This window comes from Thamnophis elegans, chromosome 1, assembly GCF_009769535.1.
Source record: "Thamnophis elegans isolate rThaEle1 chromosome 1, rThaEle1.pri, whole genome shotgun sequence".
In the NCBI taxonomy this organism is placed as follows: Eukaryota; Metazoa; Chordata; class Lepidosauria; order Squamata; family Colubridae; genus Thamnophis; species Thamnophis elegans.
In genome coordinates this window covers 147,404,306-147,425,758 of record NC_045541.1, presented here as the reverse complement: position 1 = coordinate 147,425,758, position 21,453 = coordinate 147,404,306, and the positions used below count along the sequence as shown (strand labels likewise).

The window sequence follows — 21,453 nt, the reverse complement described above, 5'->3', positions numbered from 1 at the left end:
TGTCATATAGACCATTCCTGCATTTTACATAGTTTACCTCAAAAGGGATAACAAAACAGGAGTGCACATATGATGCACTAGGTCTGCAAGTACCAAATGCAGAAATACACCTGCAGGAGAGCTATGTCTCCACGCCATTTCGTACCGCCCCGCCCCGCCCCACCCTCATCTCTTTGACTATTGTCAACCACCAAATGATGGACTGAAATGGAGCGTGGTCGATTTCCACGCCACGCTACTCTAAAACATAGTGGGTTAATTCACTATTTAATGGGTGGCTGGAACAGGGCTTATTCTCAAGGGAAAAAAACATATTCAAGTCTGTTGCCTCCTTAACTAAGAGCAATGGCGGATTTCGCCCTAAGAGAAAAACCCATACTGTACTGCACACCCGCACTCGGCACAGGAAGGACGACTGTTAGAGACCCTCCTGAGAGGGTCGTAACGACTGAGGATGCGCAAAGCCGAGAGGGGCTGAGAGCCGGCGGGCGAGGAGTAAATTGACACTCCGCATGCGCAATCCTGAAAGCTCGCAAACATGAATCCTGCCCTTCGCCTGCCGCAGTCAATAGGAGAGGGCGGAGGTTAGTAACTGCGCTTGCGCCACTCTGTCAGAGGCCGCGCAGCTGCGAGGGTGGGGCTAGGTCGTTTTCACGGGTTGAGGTGCTTGACGCTCTGGGGTTGCCAGGGTGACGGGAATACAACATGGCGCGCTAACAAGTTCTGTCGTGGGGAGGGGGTCTGGCGGTTCAGAGAGGACCCGTGCCCTCGCCCCCCCCTCCCCACCCTTGACCTGGCGGGAACCTGCGGGAGAGGCGGGCTCGGAGGATGAACAGTAAGGGAGGAGGCGCAGTGGTGGTTCGCGGCACGTGGTGGAAATAGGTCGGAAACGGCGCGCGGGGAGACGACGCCTTGGGGAAGGGGGGGGCCTGCATAGAATTTCTGTTGAGGAAACGTGGGGGAGGGGAGACGCCGCAATCCCTTCCTTTCTCATAAATGGGGCGTCTACTCGGAGAGGGAAAGAGAGAAGCAGCCTTTAGCACTTGGCATATTTGGTTGGGTTCGTTGACTGGGTGGAGATTCCACCAGGGCGTCCTGTTGGCATTGGGGCCAAGGACCTGCAGTCGAGGCCACGGGGTTGGGGCCCCTGGTTGGACAGAAGCGTTACGAATTCGCCTGCCCTACTCCTGCCGCTATTGCACCCGGCGGGAGGGATTTCACAGGGAGGTGCCAAGTATGGCAGAGCGGCCCCCGGCGGGTCTTGGAATCGTAGCATGGAACCCCCTGAGCTGGGCAAAAACGAGCTCCGTAACCGTGGCTGACCCGCTCCAGCCACTCTTGATAGGGGCTTCTATCTGGCTCCCAACAGTAAGAAGTGTGTCGATGTGTTTTTAGGGTTTTGCATTTTTCTTTCAGTTCTTTACATAATACAGCTTATCTCAAAACCAAATAGGAGTGTACAGTGTCCTTTGGCCTTTCCCAAACCAAGCTTGAATGGATAATTACTGTTATCATCTCTGCTCCAAGACATTTTGGACAACATGGTGAACTGGATGAAATGGTTCTCAAGCCACAGTAAATGTGCAGGCTGAATTCCACCCTAAGCACTCTTCCTGTGTTACTAGCCAAGACGTTCAGTTTGTCTTCTTTTTGCAAGCTTCTTCTTTGGGCATAGTTTTCACTGAACTCAGAAATGGAAAGGAAGCACTCGGTTGTTAGAATCCGTTCCTTAAAGCTGAACAAGGAAATCCTTTGAGGGCTAGAGGCTGTTTAGAGGCAGTAAGAACTACAGCAGATAGAATGATATTCTTAAAACAGGAAATATATAGCTTTTGGGTTGATGTGAAATTTCAGGAGGGTGTCTTGGGAGGTTCTGTTCATTAGATGCAAAAAATCTATTTTAAGGAATGTGTTATTGTTTTCATTTCTTGTTTCAAAAATGCACCATCAGTTTTCAGTAACTGCAGTCAGGGGCTTTTATTGTTTTTATCCTGCCAATATCTGTCTTGTCAATCTGTGTATGTATATTAGCTCAAGATGATCTCCTGTTTTCCCCACAAACATTAAAATGGTTTTGGAGGCCACATGTTGCCCTTTCTTGCTCTAATAGTTTGTTCATATCTGTAAAAACAAGTAGAAGCTAGCAACTTTAGAGGAATCCTATCAGTTAAAATACATGTTTCTGTATACTGTGTATAAATTTCTGCAACAGTTTTTAATATCCTATTATAGAATTTGAAATAGCCTGACTAGGAAAAATCTCTGCTTTAAATCTGTTGGACAGGTGATTAAGGGTCTCTCATACATATACATACATTAATGTGAAAATGATCACATGCATAGATGTTAAGATCAGACATCCAGCCCTTGGTTATCAATGAGACCAAGTGGAGCAAGTGGCTAGCTTTAAGTTTCTGGGTGTTATCATAAAAGAGGAACTGACCTGGGGCGCTCACATTGCAGCACTGGTCAAAAGGGCCCTGCAGGGATTATACTACCTGAGACTTCTCAGGGAACAACTGAATGAAAAACTGCTGGTGAACTCCTACCGCTGCACCATAGAGAATATTTTAACTTACTCTACCTGTGTATGGTTTGCCAATTGCACAGTGGCAGATAGGACAGCACTCCAGAGGATCAATGTCATTGCCCAGAGGATCATTGGTTGCCCTCTCCCCTCTTTGGAAGGGCTTTATAGCTCCTGCTACCTTAAGAAAGTTCAAAACATTCTTAAAGATCCATCTCATTACTGACACCCTTTTTTGAACTATTACCATCTGGCAGACAGTACAGGACAATAAAAACAAGGACAAATAGGCTGAAAAACATCCCTGAGCAGTAACTATATTGAATTCTACTGTTTAGTGCAATATTAATGCAATATCAGGGGGTTTTCAATTCAATGTATAGAATGTTAAGGATGTGTGTTTTTGTTTTATTTTTTATGTATAATATACACTGAAGATGGCATTTAAATTTGTTGTACGATGTTGTGCAATGCCAAAGTAAAGTAAACTAACTAAGCAAATGTTAAGGCAGTGATGTAGAAATAAGGGATAGAGTAATCTTTTTATAGTTATAATTTATATAATCTATAAATAAAATAATTTATATTTGTATTAATTGAATAAAATAAAGGATAAAAGTATACACAAATAAATCATAGGCACCACTGCAATAATCTGCTTAGGCCAAGTCTTCTTCTTGTGTAGTGCATTCCCTGACAGATAGTTGCCCAGCCTGCAATATGATACATTCAATAAAAATCAACCTTGTTTTAATAATTGGTACTTGAGCTTCTTTTGTAATAAGCTCCTGATAGTCAGAAATTACTTTCATATTCCCCATTGTCTTTTCTCAAAACTAAACATATCCAATTCCCTCAGTCTCTTATAAAACTTAAGTTCCCAGTTCCAATGATAAATCATTTTGCTGAAATAGGAAAAAGCAGAAGGTTTATATTACCATAGGAGAGATAGTAGAGGTGATGTGATAGTGCTGAATATCGCTTGTAAGAATGGTAAATAAACTAGATTCAGTGCCTGGAATAATAGAGGTATATAGGCAAGCTATGAAATTTCATTTTAACATATGCCGTTTAGTGTATATTCAAAGTGACAATAAAGTTATTCTAATCTAATGTTAAGATCATGGGTCCATAGGCACCTCTTTGAAATGTTTAGGCTTGTTTCTGCCCTCAATCACTGAAAATCTGCATCTTTAATTTCCGAGTTATGTTGAGATAGGAAACAAACAAAATTGGAGTAAGCCTTCATTTATATGTTTGTCTGTGTACACAAGTAAAAACATCTAGTAACCACCCAAAGCCTGGAAAATGTAGAAAATATGGCTCCATCCACTTCTTTGATAGACAGTAATACTGGAAAGTTTGTGAATCCTTTCAAATTTTCAACATATCTGCATAAATATATCTAAAATATGATCTGTTCCCACAAATCCTAAAACTAGATGGAAAATCCAGTTAAACAAATGAATCAAAAACATTGAGGAAAAATTGATCCAAAGCTATATATTTGCACATGGTAAAAGTATATAAACTGCTAAAATTATCAGTTGATTTGAAGGGGTAATTAGAAAAGGTTTTCAAAGAGTTTGGACTTTACCAATTATTGTTAAATGTATTGTTTAGAAATGGGAAATTCAACACCATTATTACCCTCCCCAGAAATGATTGACAAGCAAGAGCAAGGTGTATAATCCTCCATGAGGTCTCAGCCCCAGGAAAAAATCTAAGGCTTCTCTTGTATTGGTGAATGCCAGCATTTATGAGACCACCATTAAGAGAACATTAACAACAATACTGAATATGGCAGGATTGCAAAAAGAAAACCGCTACAAACCCAAAACAATATTGTTGCCAAGGTTCAGTTTGCGAAAGACCACATGGCTTTTGGAAGAATGTTCTCTGGATGGATGAGAGCTTTTAGGTTTGAATGAAAAGCATATTTGCTGAAAAGAATATACTACATTTCAGCATGACCATCCCATCTGTTAGAGATGGTGGGGGCAATATATTTTGAGCTTGCTTTGCTGTCTCTCGACCATGGCAGCTTGTCATCATGGAACTATGAATTTTGAATTACACCAGCAAATTCTACAGGAAAAGGTCAGAGTATCTGTAAACTGAAGCTCAAGAAAAAGTACAGATATAGAAAGTCTTTATAACCCTGTTAAAATGCCAGGTTTCTAAAATGTAAAAAACATCAGACCAAGAGAAATCACTTCAGAATTCTTTCCACCTTTAGTATCATATAATGTGTAAGCTGTACAATTCAGTTGAAAAACAAACTAAATCTTTTTTGGGGAGAATCACAATAAAACCCTTAAACTAATACTTTGTTAAAGCACCTTTTGATTTTTATGACAGCATTCCGTCTTTTGAGGTAGGAGCCTATCAGCATGCCACATCTTGCCTGGAGATCTTTGCCTACTCTTCCTTGCAAAAGTGCTCCAGATCTGTCAGACTGTGAGGGCATGTCCTGTGCACAACCCTCTTCAGGTCACCCTATGGATTTTCACTTGGATTGAGATCCGGACTCTGGTTGGGCCATTCCAAAACTTTGATCTTCTTCTGGTATTTCTTTGATTTTTCTTTTGTTGATTTGGAGGTATGCTTTGGGTCATTATATTAAAAGGTGAAATCTTCAGCATTTTAGCAGAGGCCTGAAGGTTTTAACACGGGTATGTAGACTTCCTAGATCCACTGTAGGTCATATAGCAAGACAACAACTCCAAATATATGACAAAAAATGGTTGAAGCAAAAGTTTTGAATGGGCAAGAAAAGTCTGACTTTAATCCTACAGTGGACAATCCTAAAAATACAGTGGAAGGACCTGAAGCAGACATCTCATGCAAGGAAACCCACCAACCTCCCTGAGTTGAAGATGTTGTATAAGGAGGAATGGCCTAAAATCCCCCCAAGCTGTTGTTCAAAATTCATCAAAAATTATTGTTTCTGTCCAAAGCAGGCACACCAGTTACTGAAAGCATAGTTTCACATATTTTTGCCACACACAAATATGTAATTTTGGATCATTTATTTCAATAAATAAATGAACAAGCATAATGTTTTGAGTCATTTGTTTAATTAGATCCCTTTATCTGGCTTTAGGTCTCTTTCTCTCTCCCCCCCCCCCTCCCCGGTGTGTGTATTTGCATTCTATAGTTTTACATAGCAGGACATAGTAAAAATCATCTGGTCCTTAGCAGTTTTTAAAAGTAAGTAAAATACAACCTCGTATGAAGAACACCACATTACATATTACATTATGTCACTTATTTTACAAAGAGAAAGCCAAAATTAAGAATCCATGTGTGGAAAACTAAATATACCTTTCAATAGCTTGTAGAACCATCTTTAGCAGCAATAACTGAAGTAATGGTTTTCTTATGACTGTATCAGTCTCACATCATTGTGGAGAAATTTTGGCCCACTCTTATTTACAACTTTGCTTCAATTCACTGCTGTTTATGGGCACTTGTTATGCCCAGCTCTCTTGAAATCCTGCCATAGCATTTTGGTTGAGTTGAGGTGCATTATGACCGGATATCTCCACTTTGGTCTCGTCTGTCTAAAGGACAATGTACCAGAAATCTTATGATTTGTTCAGATGCAACTTTGGAAACCTAAGCCATGCTACCTTGTTCTTTTTAGAGAGAAGAGGCTTTCTCCTGGCAACGCTTCCAAACAAACCATACTTGTTCAGTCTTTTCTAATTGTACTGTCATGAACATTAACATTTAACATGCTAACTAAGACCTATAGAGCAGCGTTGACAAACCTTTTTGGCACCAAGTGCGAGTGCACATACCGGAAACTGGAAGAGCAGTTGCCTGGTGTGCATGTGTGTGCTGGCCATCATGTCTTCTGGTTTCGGGCGGCATGCATTTGCGAAGACTAGCTGACGTGCACACCAAAAACCTTAAGATCATCTTCCTGGCGGAAACACATGCAGGAGCACTGGAAACTGGAAGAGCAGCCACCCGGCACGCATGCACACGTTGGGGAAATTATCTTCCAATTTCTGGAGCACACATGTGCATTGGCCAGCTGGTCTTCGTGTGCACATTGCACCAGAAACAAAGACAAGGTGGCTGGCATGCACCAGAAACCGGAAGATCATCTTGGCATGTGTATGCACACCAGGTGGCTGTTCTTCCAGTTTCCGGTGCTCCAGTGCACATGAAGACCAGCTGGCCGGCATGCCAGCACTCAGAAGAGCAGTGGGCGAGGGTTATGTGCCTGGAGAGATGGCTTCGCGTGCACTTCCAGCACGCACACCATAGGTTCACCATCATGGCTATAGTCTGAAATGTAACTCTTGGCTTTTTTGCAGTTTCTCTGAATATTGCAGAGTTTAACCTTGGGGTGAATTTACTGAGGCATTCACTCCTAGGAAGATTGGCAACTGTCTTGAATCTTTTCTACTTGCGAATAATCTTCCTCACTGTAGAATGATGCACTTTAAATTGTTTGGAAATTGACTTCTGGGGTTCTCCAAATAGATGGGCAGCAACAATTGCTTCCCTAAAATAATTGCTGATGTCTTTCCTCTTTGGCATTATGTTAACACACACCTCAATGCTGGAGACTAGTAAAACTCCTAAAATAGGGCTGTCAAACTCCCAGCCTGTGGGCTGGATATGTAATGCACTGGCCATGCCCACACCCAGTTTAGTGAAGTGGAAAAAAGTACCGATACGTCACATGACGCCACTGTGACAATGTAAGTTTGACACCCCTGTCTTAAAACCTTGTTTTTTATAGAGGTAGTCACACTTGCTGATGATCAATTGATCAGAAGCACTTGATTAACAGTACCTGGCTGCTACTTAGCCTCTTCATACCTGTGGAAGCAGTAAGGGTGTACAGATAGTCCTCAAGTTATGATCACAACTGAGCCTAAAATTTACGTTGCTAAGTGAAACATTTGTTGAGTTTGTCACATTTTATGACTTTTCTTGCCACACTTGTTAAGTGAATCACTGCAGTTGTTAAATTAGTAACACTGTTGTTAAGTGAATGTGGTTTCCCCATTGACTTTGATTGTCAGGTCACACAAGGTGATCACATGCCCTCAGGATACTGTAACCATCAAAAATGTGGATCAGTTGTCAAGCATCCAAATGTAAATCACATGAAAAAAATGATCATAAGTCACTTTTTTAGTGCTGTTGTAACTATTAAGTCCCTAAGTGAACTGTTGTAAGTTGAGGACTACCTGTAATTAGTTTTTCACACATAGCTTCTCTATTTTTGCTGTAAAATAAATAACATAATGTAATATGTCATGTGCTGTTCATCTGAGGTTGTATTTACCTACTTTTAAGAACTGCTAAGGACCAGATGATTTTTACTATGCCCTGATACATAAAACCATACAACTCAAAGAGGGTGTACTTTCTTTTTCACATGACCGTACATATGAGTACTTAACTGTGTATACTATGAACACAGTCTTTTGTTTCCTTTTCATTTTAACTCTTCATATAGGAAAAAAAATGTATCAACAAAACAAATTCCTTTCTATTACACAATAGCTGACTTTATCATAGACAAAGATTGTGGTTGAATAAAAATGAGGAATTCAAATCATAAACACTGGATGTTTTACATAAAGTAAGTTGTAGGTTGGACTAAAAAACTTCCAAGGTTGTTTCCAACCCTTTGATTATATGATACTATAAACAAATCATAAATGAAGTTTCCTTCACTGTAGAATATGATACCTTTTTTTAAACATGAAACATGACAATGGTTATGGGAAAGTCTTATTTAATATGATGAGTTACTAGTACAATTATATTGGAAATGCTTCTCTTTACAGCTAGATGCAGTCTGAAGAAGTTAATTCTCACAGAAGTTAGGCAATGGAGAATTCTAGGAAGTGCTGTAGAAGTGATATGTATGGGAGAAGACAAATTTTAGAGCAGAAAGGTATATACAAAAAATAGTCAGAATTGGGTGAGTTTCCAGATGTATAACTCAGCAGAAAAGTAAAAAAAAAAGCGAACAAGTAAGGGATCAATGTATCTGGACAAATATTATTTGTGGGCCTATATCACATAGATTAGTTTGATTCATAAGTTATTCTTGTTCATATAGAATAACATTAGAATTAAGCTCTTCGAATTTACATGCTTGGAACATTATGACATGATAATTAATAATGCCCTAAGAAATGGTAAATTGTATGTAAGTATAAAAACATTCCATTTTAATGATGGTATTGATATTAAGCACAATAACAGTAATATATATATACACAGTTCGCTCATATGACACTTTTGCGCATGCGCAGAAGCGTACAGGCGGGTGGGCAGAACCTACCGTCGCCACTATTACTGGTTCACCCGATCCGGGTTGAACCAGGAGCAACCCACCTCTGCGCAAGACCATAAGTATGTGAGATGTAGTTGATGAAAAAACGCTTAAATGTTATTTTAGCAAACACAAATAGAATTTCTCATATAATTCTCAATAAATTGCACTAGTATAATCCTTTTCCAGTGCAGAGATGTGAACCTTAATTTAAACAACTACAGTGACAATATGGGAAGACATACAGTATATCTGGTGAGGAAACAAGTTTGCTGTTAGAATAAGTAAACTACAATTATGAACATGTTTGATGAAGCAGAATTTAAATATATAAATTTACCTTCTAGTTTATTGTCCCAATGTAATTTTTTTAGAATACAAAACAATTGGTAAAATTGGAGAGGGAACATTTTCTGATGTTCTGAAGGTACAGAGCCTAAACAATGGACGTTGCTATGCTTGTAAACAAATGAAACAGCATTTTGAAAGGTAAATTCTGATTCTTTTCCATTTTAATTTCTTGTTTAGCTTCAGTATATAAATATTTTGTTTAAATCTCCATTGTCAAAAGTTGATTTTAAAACAAATATTGTTTGTAAATGTGTATGTAAAATCTAGCTGCCTTTGGACATCAAGATTGTTTTTCCTGACATGTCTTATTGGCCTTAAGTAATGTGTGTTCAAACTAGTAATTCTTGATGCTAGCATACCCTACAGTGCAGAGCAAATACAGCATTTGAAATTTCCTTCTCAAGAGCTCATAATGTTTCAATGACAGGGAAGTGTGTACTATACCATTTTATATGCCACTATGTAAGAAAACATGGCATTTTGCAAGTAGTATCTCATACAGTACTCATACAGAAGAGAGCCATGAAATGTCACACCGCACCCAGGCATCTGGCAACATGCTGCAAGAGACTATTATACCCTATGCTTTGTGGGATTCAGGAAAATATATGCAACGACGTGTAAATGATAGTTGTTTATTTTTCATCTAATCTTTTCTACTAGCATTGACCATGTGAATAACCTGAGAGAAATTCAAGCATTAAGGCGATTGAATCCACATCCAAATATCCTTACATTGCATGAAGTGATTTTGTAAGTCATGCATGCTTTTTTGATTCCCATTCTGTACCGTTCATATTGATATTTTATAGAAGTATTCAATTACTATTTATCAAACAAATCTCATTCTGATTATTTTGAAAGAGGAACCTTTCACTAGAAAATGATGAGATTTTGTCATTTCTTGCACCTTTTCTCAAGTTGACAGCAAGTAGGGAGTAGGTTGTGTGGACTACTTAACTTTGGAACTTAATATGAATTTATGTAGTCATTGAGCCATCATTTTGTTCTATTGACAGCATGTGACATACATCAATCTCAGGACTGGTCTGGCAATCTATAAAAATCACCTTAGTTTTATTCTATGTTCATAATTGGCCTCTGACAATACTAATGGTATCGAGGCAGAAAAACAAGAAAAATGCAGGGGCTCAAGAATTGAAGTGTTTAAATGGCAATATGTAGAATCCAATCTCATTCCCGTAGGTACTGATTTGAGATTTTTGCAGTGGGGGATTACTTGAGGATGACACATATTCTGTTTCATTATGTCCTATGAAAAATTATATCTGGTCACCTGCCTAATGGAGATGATCAGTTGATAATAAGGAATATTCTGAACATGCTAATGTATTTTGTTATTATGAAAAAGAAATCTCACAATCCTCAAAAATCCTCACTACACATTTTGCCAGACAACTGTTCTATTTAACCATTTCTGAAGAGAGAAAATATAATATAGATATTTTTATTTTAAAAAAGATAAATTTTTGAAGGCACATAATACCAAGGTTCAGTGACTTCTGTGGCAGCAGGTGGGGGGGAGGAGAACAAAAGCAACACTGAGACAAACCCTTGGCCCTTTTGTATATATGTCACATTGTTGCATGCATATTCAAAAGGAGCAGATCTTGTGGAACTGCTTTCATCATTTTGATAAAAGCAACAGAATCTTGCAGATGTCTATATCCAGTTCTCAGGGAGAAAGTCTTTCATAGAGCAAGGTAATTTCCTCTTCTATTGCAGAAAATTGTAGTTCACTAACAGCAAGTAGAATTGTATCAGGTTTAATTTTGACTTGTCCAGTTACAGTTATTTGTCAAGTTCCAGAGCTCAGAAAGATCCCCATCTGTGACAACAGAATTGGTCAAGATGGATTATGATCTGATGTTATAAGGCATATCTGTCTGTTCATAAGTTATTCTGTTGCTTACTTAAAATCTAACTATAGCTGATTGTGGCAGGCAAAAAAAATGTTAACGTTTTGCTTTTTAAATAATGTTGGTTCTAATTAAATAAAATATATGCAGGTACAGCATGGATTTACTTTTGATTATCATGTACATAAGGATGAGCAATTTGTAAATCAAGTGCAATTATCCCCATTATTACTATCATGCTGATAAAGAGGGATGATTTTCCTCCCCACAATTGTCATTCAGTAGTCCATTTATTAGACTTTTTTTTGACTGATTGAGCAGTGTAGCAAAGCTGCATGAGTATGAATCTCCGGGAAACCCTTGTTGTCTAGAACATTTGATTTCTGATTTTCTGTAAAACAAATGCTAGGGAAGTTGGTAAACAATTTTAATGAGGAAGATGATTTTTAAAGATAGTCATCCTTATAAGCCTTCTCCGATATAATATTTTTCAGAATCATGAAAGATGAGATGAGGTGAAATGAACTTGATTTTCCCTTTCTTCTTCAGCAATTTTGAGTTAGTATGCATGATAAAAAGCTTGCTCATCTCTAGAATGGCATTAGTGCTCTATTTAACATACAGTGCTTCTTTCGTGCATATGTAAAAACTAATGAAAAATACAGAAAACTAATAATAGTAGAACCACTTTTTAAAAAATAATTGAGAAATCTGTCCCATTTTTTAAGTGCTTATACAACTTATTCTTCTTTCATATAATTCCATTAAAATCCACTTTTTAGTGACAAGAAAGCTGGTGCTGTTGCATTAATATGTGAACTTATGGACATGAATATTTATGAATTGATCAAAGGTATGTAGCATGTACAATAAAATGTCTCAAGCAATGTTTTTCACAAGTGATACAGATGCATGTTTAGTTTAACCAAATATTAAGTAAGACTCTGTTGCGTGTTGAAAAAAGATGTGTTTTACTTGCAGTTATGGAAAAACCTTCAGAATAGGGTGGATGTACATAGAATCTCTTTCTGGTGGCAGTTGATCTCCTTCAGAATAAGTTAAGGCAGAGAGAGGCTTTGGAATATAGGGAAAGTATCTCCATAATTATATATATTGAAAGAGAATGTTATCCTAAAGAGGGGCCAGTCTGCAAGAAAATTTAAGAAGGAGAACATAGTTCATTAATCACTGCATATATTTGCTGTATTAAGAATTGTTAAATCTATGCCCCACGTCTATCATCAACCAAAGCCAAGGCAGCATGAACAGTCTGTCAAAGATGACAATTGTATATCAATAACTGGAAAGCTACTACTTCATTGTGATACAAAATTGCTATCTCTGTTATAGCAGTTGTATATAAAATGAGGGTTTATTCTGCTTCCAAATACTCATGATTCAAAATTAATCATTGCACGAAATATAAAAGCTTGAGTTCTGTTCTAAATTTTTCAGATTACAATAGAAAGCCATTGCAACTGATATATAACTAGTAGCATATAGTCTAAAAGGCATCCTAGCCTACTGTGTTTCATATCAGTTGTGAACTGCAAATTATTTTTAAAGGTAGCCTTATAGAGGACACATTGTAGGAATCTAAGCTTAACAGTGATTAAGATATGAGTCCAGTAGCCAGTTCTGTCTTTTTAGGTGCTCTGAATAGAGCAGCTTTGAATATCCTGGCTAAGTTAGAGGACATGGTTATAGGTATAGATAAGCTATTTCATAACTAGATTTAAAAATCAGTTAATTAGTCAAAATCATTGCAAGCTGTTTTTATATTAAAGCGATCTTTATTTAAAAAAAAAAATCTACTAAACTTGATTTCCAAATTTCAGGAAGGAAAAACCCATTGCCTGAAAAGAAACTAACAAATTATATGTACCAGTTATGCAAATCGCTTGATCATATACACAGGTAGGAAAGCTTTTTTCACTTATTTGCTTGCAAATAAGAGTTTGGATATTTAAATGGGCTGGAATCTGTAGACTTTCATTCATGTATCTAATGTATATAAAGATGCCATGGGCTTTGACTAGCTTTTCTTTTCTAGTTGTCACCTCTTCTCGGGAATATCTTCAGAACTTTATGGATATTTTTTGGGGGGATGGGTGCAACAACTTATATTAAAACTAAGGAGTGGGCTCGAGTACTCCCAAGGGATATGTGACTTTCTGCACCACAGCCTTAATATAAAAATACTTACCTTCCCTTTGATTTTTATCTTGATGCAGAAATGGAATATTTCACAGAGATGTGAAACCTGAAAACATATTAATAAAGGTAGGTTGTCTTTGATCATTTTAAAACAGGAGCAATATGAATGTACCAAAATTCTTACGTTTCAAAATGTTTGTTCTAGGACTGGTATTTGAATATGCATCCTATGTATATAGGAAAAAATACATTTCAACTTTCTGATGATTAACTGTCAATTACTTGCTTTAGATCTAATGTTGTCTTGCTTTTTAGCATCAGAGTTTTTTTATTATTCATGGAAAAAATATGTTTTTGGACAAGTCAGTCATTTTTGAAACAGGCTGTAAAAAATCAAATTTGATTTTTCTTAAATAACTTGTGCTAGCAATTCTCTGAAGACTTAATGTTTAAAGATTTGATGGTAATTGAGACCAGAATTTCCATCGCTAAATGCTGCAGTTATGAAACATGACACAATGACTGGTCATTTAGCAACAGCATCCCAGCATTCTCTTGGGCTATCATTAAGTGAGGATTTCATGTAACCATGACTTGCAACTTCCTGCCAGCTTGCACAGACAAAGTCAATGAGGAAGGAGACTGAAAGTTGCAAGTTCCAGGCAGCTTGCAAGCAGGCTGGAGGGCAGGTGAGTACTATGGATTGGGAGGAGGTTTGCTGTGGTGACTGGATTTGAGTTGGGAAGAAATTGCTATTGTGTCAGAGTAATGCATGCAGGCTGGTGTGCATTGATTTAATCACATGGCCATGGAGGTAATGTGTTCCTGGAATTTTGAGGACCAGTCATAAGTACCATTTATTCAGAGTCATTGCAACTTCAAATGGTTGCTGAATAAATGATCTTTAACAAAGAACTACCTATATGTATGTTTATGGAGATTCTCAGTCATCCAGATTATGGTTGTTCCAAAGGTGCTTTTCCAAAAGGCAACTGGACTTTCTTGGAGGTTTTTTTTTCTTTAAAATCGTTTCCCTTCTCACGCAGAACTGAAGAAACTCCTTGCATGAGAAGTGAAACATTTTCAAAGAAAAATTAAGGAAGTCCAGTTGCCTTTTGGAAAAGCATCTGGGACTACCTACATGTTATTTTCACAATTATTCCAAAGGCTGCTTTGTGGCCAAGGATTTAAAAAAACCAATTACAGATAATTTAGACCGCAAAAAAAAAAAATCAAGTCTTTTCTGTTCAAAAATAGAACAGCTGAGATGGATAAAGATTCCTTAATTTCATCTTGAATTATTTTTTATAGCTATTTGTAAATATCATTTTAATGCCTGATCATTTGAGATGCACAAATTGTCTTATTGTAGCAAGATCTTCTCAAGCTTGGAGATTTTGGATCCTGTAGGAGCATACATTCTAAGCAGCCATATACAGAATATATTTCTACCCGCTGGTATAGGGCACCTGAATGTCTTCTTACAGATGGTTACTACACTTATAAAATGGACATCTGGAGTGCTGGCTGTGTGTTTTATGAAATTGCAAGGTAAATTATTTATCAGAAGGAAAGTGGCTAAGTTAAAAAGAATAAAGAAATTCTTCTGAAGTGTAGGCGTGTGCAGATATGAGATAGTAATAGGCTGTATTATGGAAAAATACAAATATAACTTTGGTTCAACAGTGAAACATACATGGAGAAAATTCCAGTTTAAATGTCTGCATTGCTAGTCGATGAATTGCATAATGGCACAGGGAAAGTCATTTAACACTTTGAAGATATACTTAAATCTATCTCAATAAGAAAGATTTGGGTATTTGTCACTGTTTGCTAATTATTGTGTTCTTATCCGGCGTTTTAACTGAGGGGTTTGTGATTCATCTTAACATAAATGTGTATAGTACAGCAGCCCTGCTTCTGTATATCTGGATTTAGTCAATGGTTAGAAAAATGAATATGAGCACCTTAATGAATATAGGAAAAATAATTTGAAGTTTAGATGAGAGTCCTAATGTGATATCCAGGCTTCAAGAATAACTATATTATCTAGCCACAGACAATAGTAAACAAAGCTCTAAGTAGGACCCTTGAGGCAAAGCCATACCATGTGCATATTATATTGAATTTGGGAGATTATAGGCTTTAGCAACAAATAGTTCATTTCTTGCTGATGAAATATTTATGTTCTTAGGTAGCTACAGGCTGGATTGTACAGACAACATTTTTCAATAACACTTGTCCCTTTTGATGCTTTTTTCCTTTTTATTTTGAAAGATGTTATATAATACACAGGTGGGAAATGGGATTAATGATAATGTATTTGATTTTAAAAATACTATCTGCTGTAATGTTATTATTTAGTACCGAGGATGAACAGCTTTCTCATAATAAAAACATAAGCTTGTCAGAGATTGGTATTCATCACATTAGCAATTCTTTATTGTTCCCAGTTTCCACCCGCTTTTTCCTGGATCAAATGAATTGGACCAAATATCAAAAATCCACGATATCATAGGTACCCCTCCTAAGAAGATTCTTCATAAGTTCAAACAGTAAGTATAGTTTCCCTTGATATTCATGACTGCATTTTGTTTAAGTAAGGTTGCCTAAAACTATATTAGAAGAGTGTGTTTATTACCTTACAGCTGACCATAGTCAAATCTTACAAAGCATATAGCCAGAGTCTACTTCAGTGGTGGGTTTCCATTATTTTTACTACCGGTTTATTCGTGTGCGCATGACGCTTCTGCGCATGCGCAGAAGTGACCAGCTGGGTGGCCAGAGCCTCCCGCCATCACCACTACTGGTTCACCCAATCCGGGCTGAACCGGGAACAACCCACCTCTGGTCTACTTCTCAGAATTCAGAACCACAGTCACAACCATGTTATTTTCATGCCCTCTTTTCATTCGTATTAAGATTGTTTTATATTACTGTTCCTTGGCGAGTGCTTCTAGCACTTTTTGCAAGTGTCATAGAATTTGAAAGCTATAGGAAGCCCCCTTTGCTATAAATTACTGTAATTTCTTCTATATATCTGTGGCGTTCAGTAAACATTCAATACACTAGAGCTTGAATTCTGTTAATTTTTTGAGTCAAGCATAAATAATTTTCTTGGTAATGTGATGCAAGGGATTTTCCAGTCCTGCCTGCAGACCTGATATTTCTTATTGGTGGTTTACCCAAGTATTGAACAACTCTGTTCAGTTTTTCAAAATAAACTAAGATTATAAGTGTTGTCACTTAGTTGGGCTGCTGCTTTATAGACTTAATTAGCTTTACTGAATAACTTTTTAAGGGATGTTTATTATTAAATGTTCCTTTTATCCCAGTTCAAGAGTTATCACCTGCATGCATAGAAGCAAATTTTAAAATTACTTTTGACTTCCCATGTTGAAGTGAGGATAGTATCAAATGGATTTAAAGAAAACTACTGTGATGTCATGGCACCATAATACCAGTTGGCCCAATCATATTTGTGTTCTAAATTTGAGAAGCATTAAATTGTAATCATTTCATAACGTAGTCATACACATGTAATTTGCCCTATATGACTGACTACAGGGGCAAATAATGTTTTGAAACTGAAACTTCTATTTTAATTTCTTTTGTATTCTTTCAGTAAGAATAAGGCTGACTCTGTTGACAGGAATCCATTTTCTTTCACTGGATTTATGCAGGTCAAGAGTGATGAGTTTTGATTTCCCCACAAGAAAAGGAAAAGGAATTTCTCCATTTATCCCTAACTTGTCCAATAAGAGCCTGACACTTATGTATGCAATGATACAGTATGATCCTGATGAGAGAATCTGTGCTCATGAAGCACTGCAACACCCTTATTTCAGAGAATTAAGGTAAGAGAATGTGAAATGATTTTGAATCAATATTCAGTTGAAAATGTATTGAGCCAGCTAAGTTTTAGAATAGCTAAGCTTGACAATTCTTGATCAACTAAGCTAATAATTTTAGTTAATATTTAGGTTTCAATATTTAGCATTTGCATTTCAAGTCATTGTTTAATATGTCTAAAGGAGGGAAGTGAGTGGTTTGATTGTCTAATTGATGGAAATATTTCAAAGGTCATATATGGAATTTTATCTGACTTACTCAAAACAGGTTGGCAGAGAAACAAGCTTTAACCATACACCGAAAAATGAGATTAGTAGAAAATCCATTAGAAAAAGATTCTCTTGGCTTGCGGCGTATTTCAAAGGAGGATCAAAGGCAGGTAATCTTTAAATCAAAGACTGAGTAATAATCCTATTTAATTACTGCCATTTTTGTTCAAACAATTACAGAACAGCTCTATGTCAATTTTGTGCTTTAATTAATCATCCTACACATGTGAAACATGTTTCAGAATTCTGGTATCTATTCTAGAATTTTTAATGAATTTTTGCTGTTTTAACTATTAATCACCTAATTGTGGTTTTAAAAAGGCTTTTTTAAAATTTATACCATTATCTCTTATGCATACAATACATGGAATACATGGAAAAGTATATATATATAGAGAGAGAGTTACAACCCCCGGTATGCCCAAATATGGGAAGAAGATCACTACTTCCATTCTCTGTCCTTATCAGCACAAATACAACAAATATATATATATTTAAAGTCACAACCCCTGATATGCCCAAATATTCTCTGTCCTTATCAGCACAAATACAACAAATACATAATAAATATATAATATTATATATATATATATATATATATATATATATATATATATATATATATATATATATATATATATATATATATATATAAAGCCACAACCCCTGGTATGCCCAAATATCTTGAAATAGATCTATACTAGTCTCCCTTTATTTATTTATCAGCACAAATACAACACACACACACACACACACACACATATATATATATATGTGGACAGAAATATATAGATAGATAGATAGATAGATAGATAGATAGATAGATAGATAGATGATAGATAGATAGATAGATAGATAGATAGATAGATAGATAGATAGATAGATAGATAGATTGATTTCCTGATATTTTTAGTAATTCTTCGAGGACATTCAAAATAGTGCTGGAATTAACTAGTCATATGCTTTTTCTGGAAATTATCCAATTTACATCTAGGTTTATGCAATCAATATATAATAAATTCTGGCGTGTTTGATTCTGCCAATGTCCCAGTTATTCTGGGAATATTAAGGGTATCAACAAATCTGTCCAATATTTCCCCAAGTTTATTTTAACTCATTCTCTACCCTCATTCCCCCCCCCCAAAAAAAAAACCAGAATCATAATTGGAGAACAAAAATTAATTATAGTACATTCCTGTATTTTGTTGCAGAATTCTAGAAACACCAGATTTAAGCTAGCAGTACAAAGTTTCTAGGATTTATCTAATTCTTTGTAAAATCTGGTGGATGTTCCTTGCCTTGTTTACACAACCAATTTCATTGTATTTATTTTGTATAATGACAATAAAGACTATACTATACACTAAAGGATAAATTTTTATGCCAATAGAAGAATAAGAAAGGAAAGAAATTGTGTCACTCTAAAGCTTAGATGTCTTCTAAGGATAGATTCCAAGAAGACATCTTCTAAGGCTCAATTTTACAAATAAACCATCAAAGAATGTAAGCCAAACAAATATCAACTTTCAACATATAAACCTTTGAAAGTATGAAAATACTGGAATGTAACTTTTGGCTACTCTTTTAAAAATATATAGAATGTAATTGCTACCATTTAATCCTCTTCCCCTTTATTAAACTATATAAAGGCTTCCACTGGCACCATGCTTCCATATGATGAGATCATTGCAAAGGCAAGCTGCAATCTTCCTTAAGAAACATTTGAGTAAAACTTTACATACATTTGGGAGTAACTGCAGAGGTGGTAATATCTAAACCATCCTAAAACATATGTCAGGTGATCAAACACTTTTAGCCTACATAACAACATTATTTTTAAAAACTGAACTTGTATTTTTATTTTAAAAGAATTTTTTTAGGCAAGCCCAGGAGAATCCACTGGGACATCATGGACTTCTCAATGCAGTTGAGTTGCCAAAACTGACAGTTCCTGCTGTAACCAACTTGACTTCTTACCCTAATCCTTCATTTCAGTCAGTTTTTACCCTCCCAGCATCCAACAGACAAGTCCAGGTTTTGCAGCCTATAACATATTTTGGGACACATCGCAAGGTAATTCTGCCTTGCTTATTAGATTACATGCTATTTTGTAAAGTAGATTATAGCCCATTTTAACTTCTATTGTCTCATTAACAGTCGGAAAAACAGAAGGAATTTAAATCTCCTATGAAACAGTACCACCTGCCTGCTCTGGAAAGACGAGGTGGAAGATTTTGAAGGATCAAAACACTCATGAGCTGTCTGAGTTTTTTAGTACAGAAATGGCAAAAGTGCCTTATCACCTCAAATGCTGCAACAAGAAGCTACAACAATCATTCTTTGGGACTTACCCGTTTTTTTACAAGTCAACAATGAAACCACCATTTTTAAAACTCAGAATGCACCTTGATTTTTTTAAAGGAGTTCCTATTTTTTTCTTTTCTTCTATGGTGATCATATATTTAATGGTGTTGCACTGGCAGAAGTGAATTGCTCCAACTTTTACATTAAATGCTACATTGTTTGTGTGTGCGTGTGTATATGTATGTGTGTGTGTATGTGTGTGTATGTATGTATGTATGTATATCAGCACAAATAAAACATTATATATATATATATATATATATATATATATATATATATATATATATATATATATATATTTCATTCATTCATTCAATACAATAGTATCTTGTATGAAAAACTATAAGTAGATGTATATTGTCACACTGGCATAGTTCAATGTAGAACGTTACACATTTGTTTTGAAAAGGCCATGATGTTTGAAATTCTTGTGCTGGAGGAAATAATCCACTCTAAAGGGCATTTAAGTTAGCTTTTATAGCGGTATCAGTAAAATAAATATATTAAAGGACTAAGAAGATTTTTATAGGATTATTATGAGATCAAGTACCATGTCCTCTCCCAAACAAACTATCAAATATCATTACTCTGTAACAAGAAAAATTGATGTACTGGACTAGAGTAAAAAATATTGATACTGTATAACAGTTGCACCTTAAATAACAGCCAAATAGCAATGCTTCAATAAAGTGGCAAAAAGATAGCTAAGACTGGACGATATCTTTGAGGAGGGAAAAAGTTTGCTTAAAAGTCACAAAAAGAACACAAATGCAATATAATCCATAAAGCAAGTCCTAAAACTGCTGTATTTTTCTTCCTATATGAAGGCAATCATTTGCTTGAGGATTCAGTAATCATCATAAATTGGTTGAATGTAATCTTGCCATTATTTATATTTCTGTACAAACCAAACTATGGAAAGATTGAGATTTATTTTGAAGAATTTTCATATTATTTCACAGAATCATTCAAGTATTCAGGATAAGATTTGAAATTTAGAATTTGAACAGCATTATTTTTTGCATCTGCATTTTTGTAACTGGATGAATATTGTATTTAGTTTTAGTTGCCATGATATAAGATGTTGAAACTCTGAAGAGAAGAGCAATAAAGATGCTTAGGAGACTGGAGGCTAAAACATATGAAGAACGGTTGCAGGAATTGAGTATGTCTAATTTAATGAAAAGAAGGACTGGGGTGACATAATAGCAGTGTTCCAATATTTAAGGTGTTTCTAAAAAGGACCTGAAGGCAGGACCTCAAGCAATAGATGGAACTAAAGGAGAGAAGCAACCTAGAACTAAGGAGAAATTTTCTGACAGAACAACTAATCAGTGGAACCACTTGCCTTCAGAAGTTGTAGAGTTCCAACACTGGATGTTTTTAAGAAGAGAAATGGACAACCATTTGTCTGAAATGGTATAGGGCAGTGATGGCGAACCTTTTTCTTATGGCATGCCACAATTGTTGTGCGCAATTGTTTTTCGCCCTCCCCAGTCTCTGAAGGCTTTCCTGAAGCCTAGGGAGGGCAAAAAAACAGCCCCAATGAGCCAATTGAAAGTTCGGGAATAAACTTCTGGTCGGCCCATTAGGCCTGTTTTTCACTCTCCCCAGCCTAATGGAGGCTTTCCTGAAGCTTAGGGAAGGCAAAATGGCCTCCCCTGGCCCTCTTGAAGGCTGAAAATCAGCTACCCAGCACATGGCTGGTGTGCCAGCAAATATGGCTCCGCATGCCAG

General features: G+C 36.4%; 2 protein-coding genes across 7 annotated transcripts in view; one reads left to right on the top strand and one right to left on the bottom strand.

Moving 5' to 3' along the window:
• Positions 1–645: 645 nt before the first annotated feature.
• Positions 646–19,947, top strand: MOK (MOK protein kinase). 5 transcript variants are annotated; one of them, XM_032234523.1, is made up of 12 exons: positions 646–835; positions 9,218–9,332; positions 9,858–9,947; positions 11,857–11,927; positions 12,913–12,991; positions 13,309–13,357; positions 14,604–14,782; positions 15,685–15,786; positions 16,915–17,088; positions 17,351–17,462; positions 19,222–19,425; positions 19,510–19,947. In XM_032234523.1, exons 1-12 carry the CDS (start codon positions 829–831, stop codon positions 19,588–19,590), a joined length of 1,263 nt encoding a protein of 420 aa, XP_032090414.1. In that variant the 5' UTR covers positions 646–828; the 3' UTR covers positions 19,591–19,947. The 5 variants fall into 5 exon arrangements, with proteins under 5 accessions (XP_032090414.1, XP_032090421.1, XP_032090436.1 ...); XM_032234530.1 differs by having other exon boundaries at positions 646–882; XM_032234536.1 differs by lacking the exon at positions 646–835 and adding an exon at positions 2,919–5,095.
• Positions 11,942–21,453, bottom strand: part of WDR20 (WD repeat domain 20) — a 67,689-nt gene continuing 58,177 nt past the window's right edge. The window contains exons 5-6 of one of the 2 annotated variants that reach the window (XM_032234505.1): positions 13,281–13,337; positions 11,942–12,221 (exon numbers count right to left, since the gene is read on the bottom strand). In XM_032234505.1, coding sequence (XP_032090396.1) covers positions 12,201–12,221; positions 13,281–13,337 — 78 coding nt within the window. In that variant the 3' untranslated portion in view covers positions 11,942–12,200. Of the gene's footprint in view, positions 12,222–13,013; positions 13,338–21,453 lie in introns of those variants that run through there. The other variant, XM_032234500.1, reaches the window with a different exon arrangement.

Excerpts from the sequence above, each read along its gene's own strand:
- MOK (XM_032234523.1), top strand. Across the intron at positions 12,992-13,308 it reads TCGCTTGATCATATACACAG|AAATGGAATATTTCACAGAG; the intron begins GTAGGAAAGCTT and ends ATCTTGATGCAG. Across the intron at positions 17,463-19,221 it reads CAAAGGAGGATCAAAGGCAG|AATTTTTTTAGGCAAGCCCA; the intron begins GTAATCTTTAAA and ends TTATTTTAAAAG.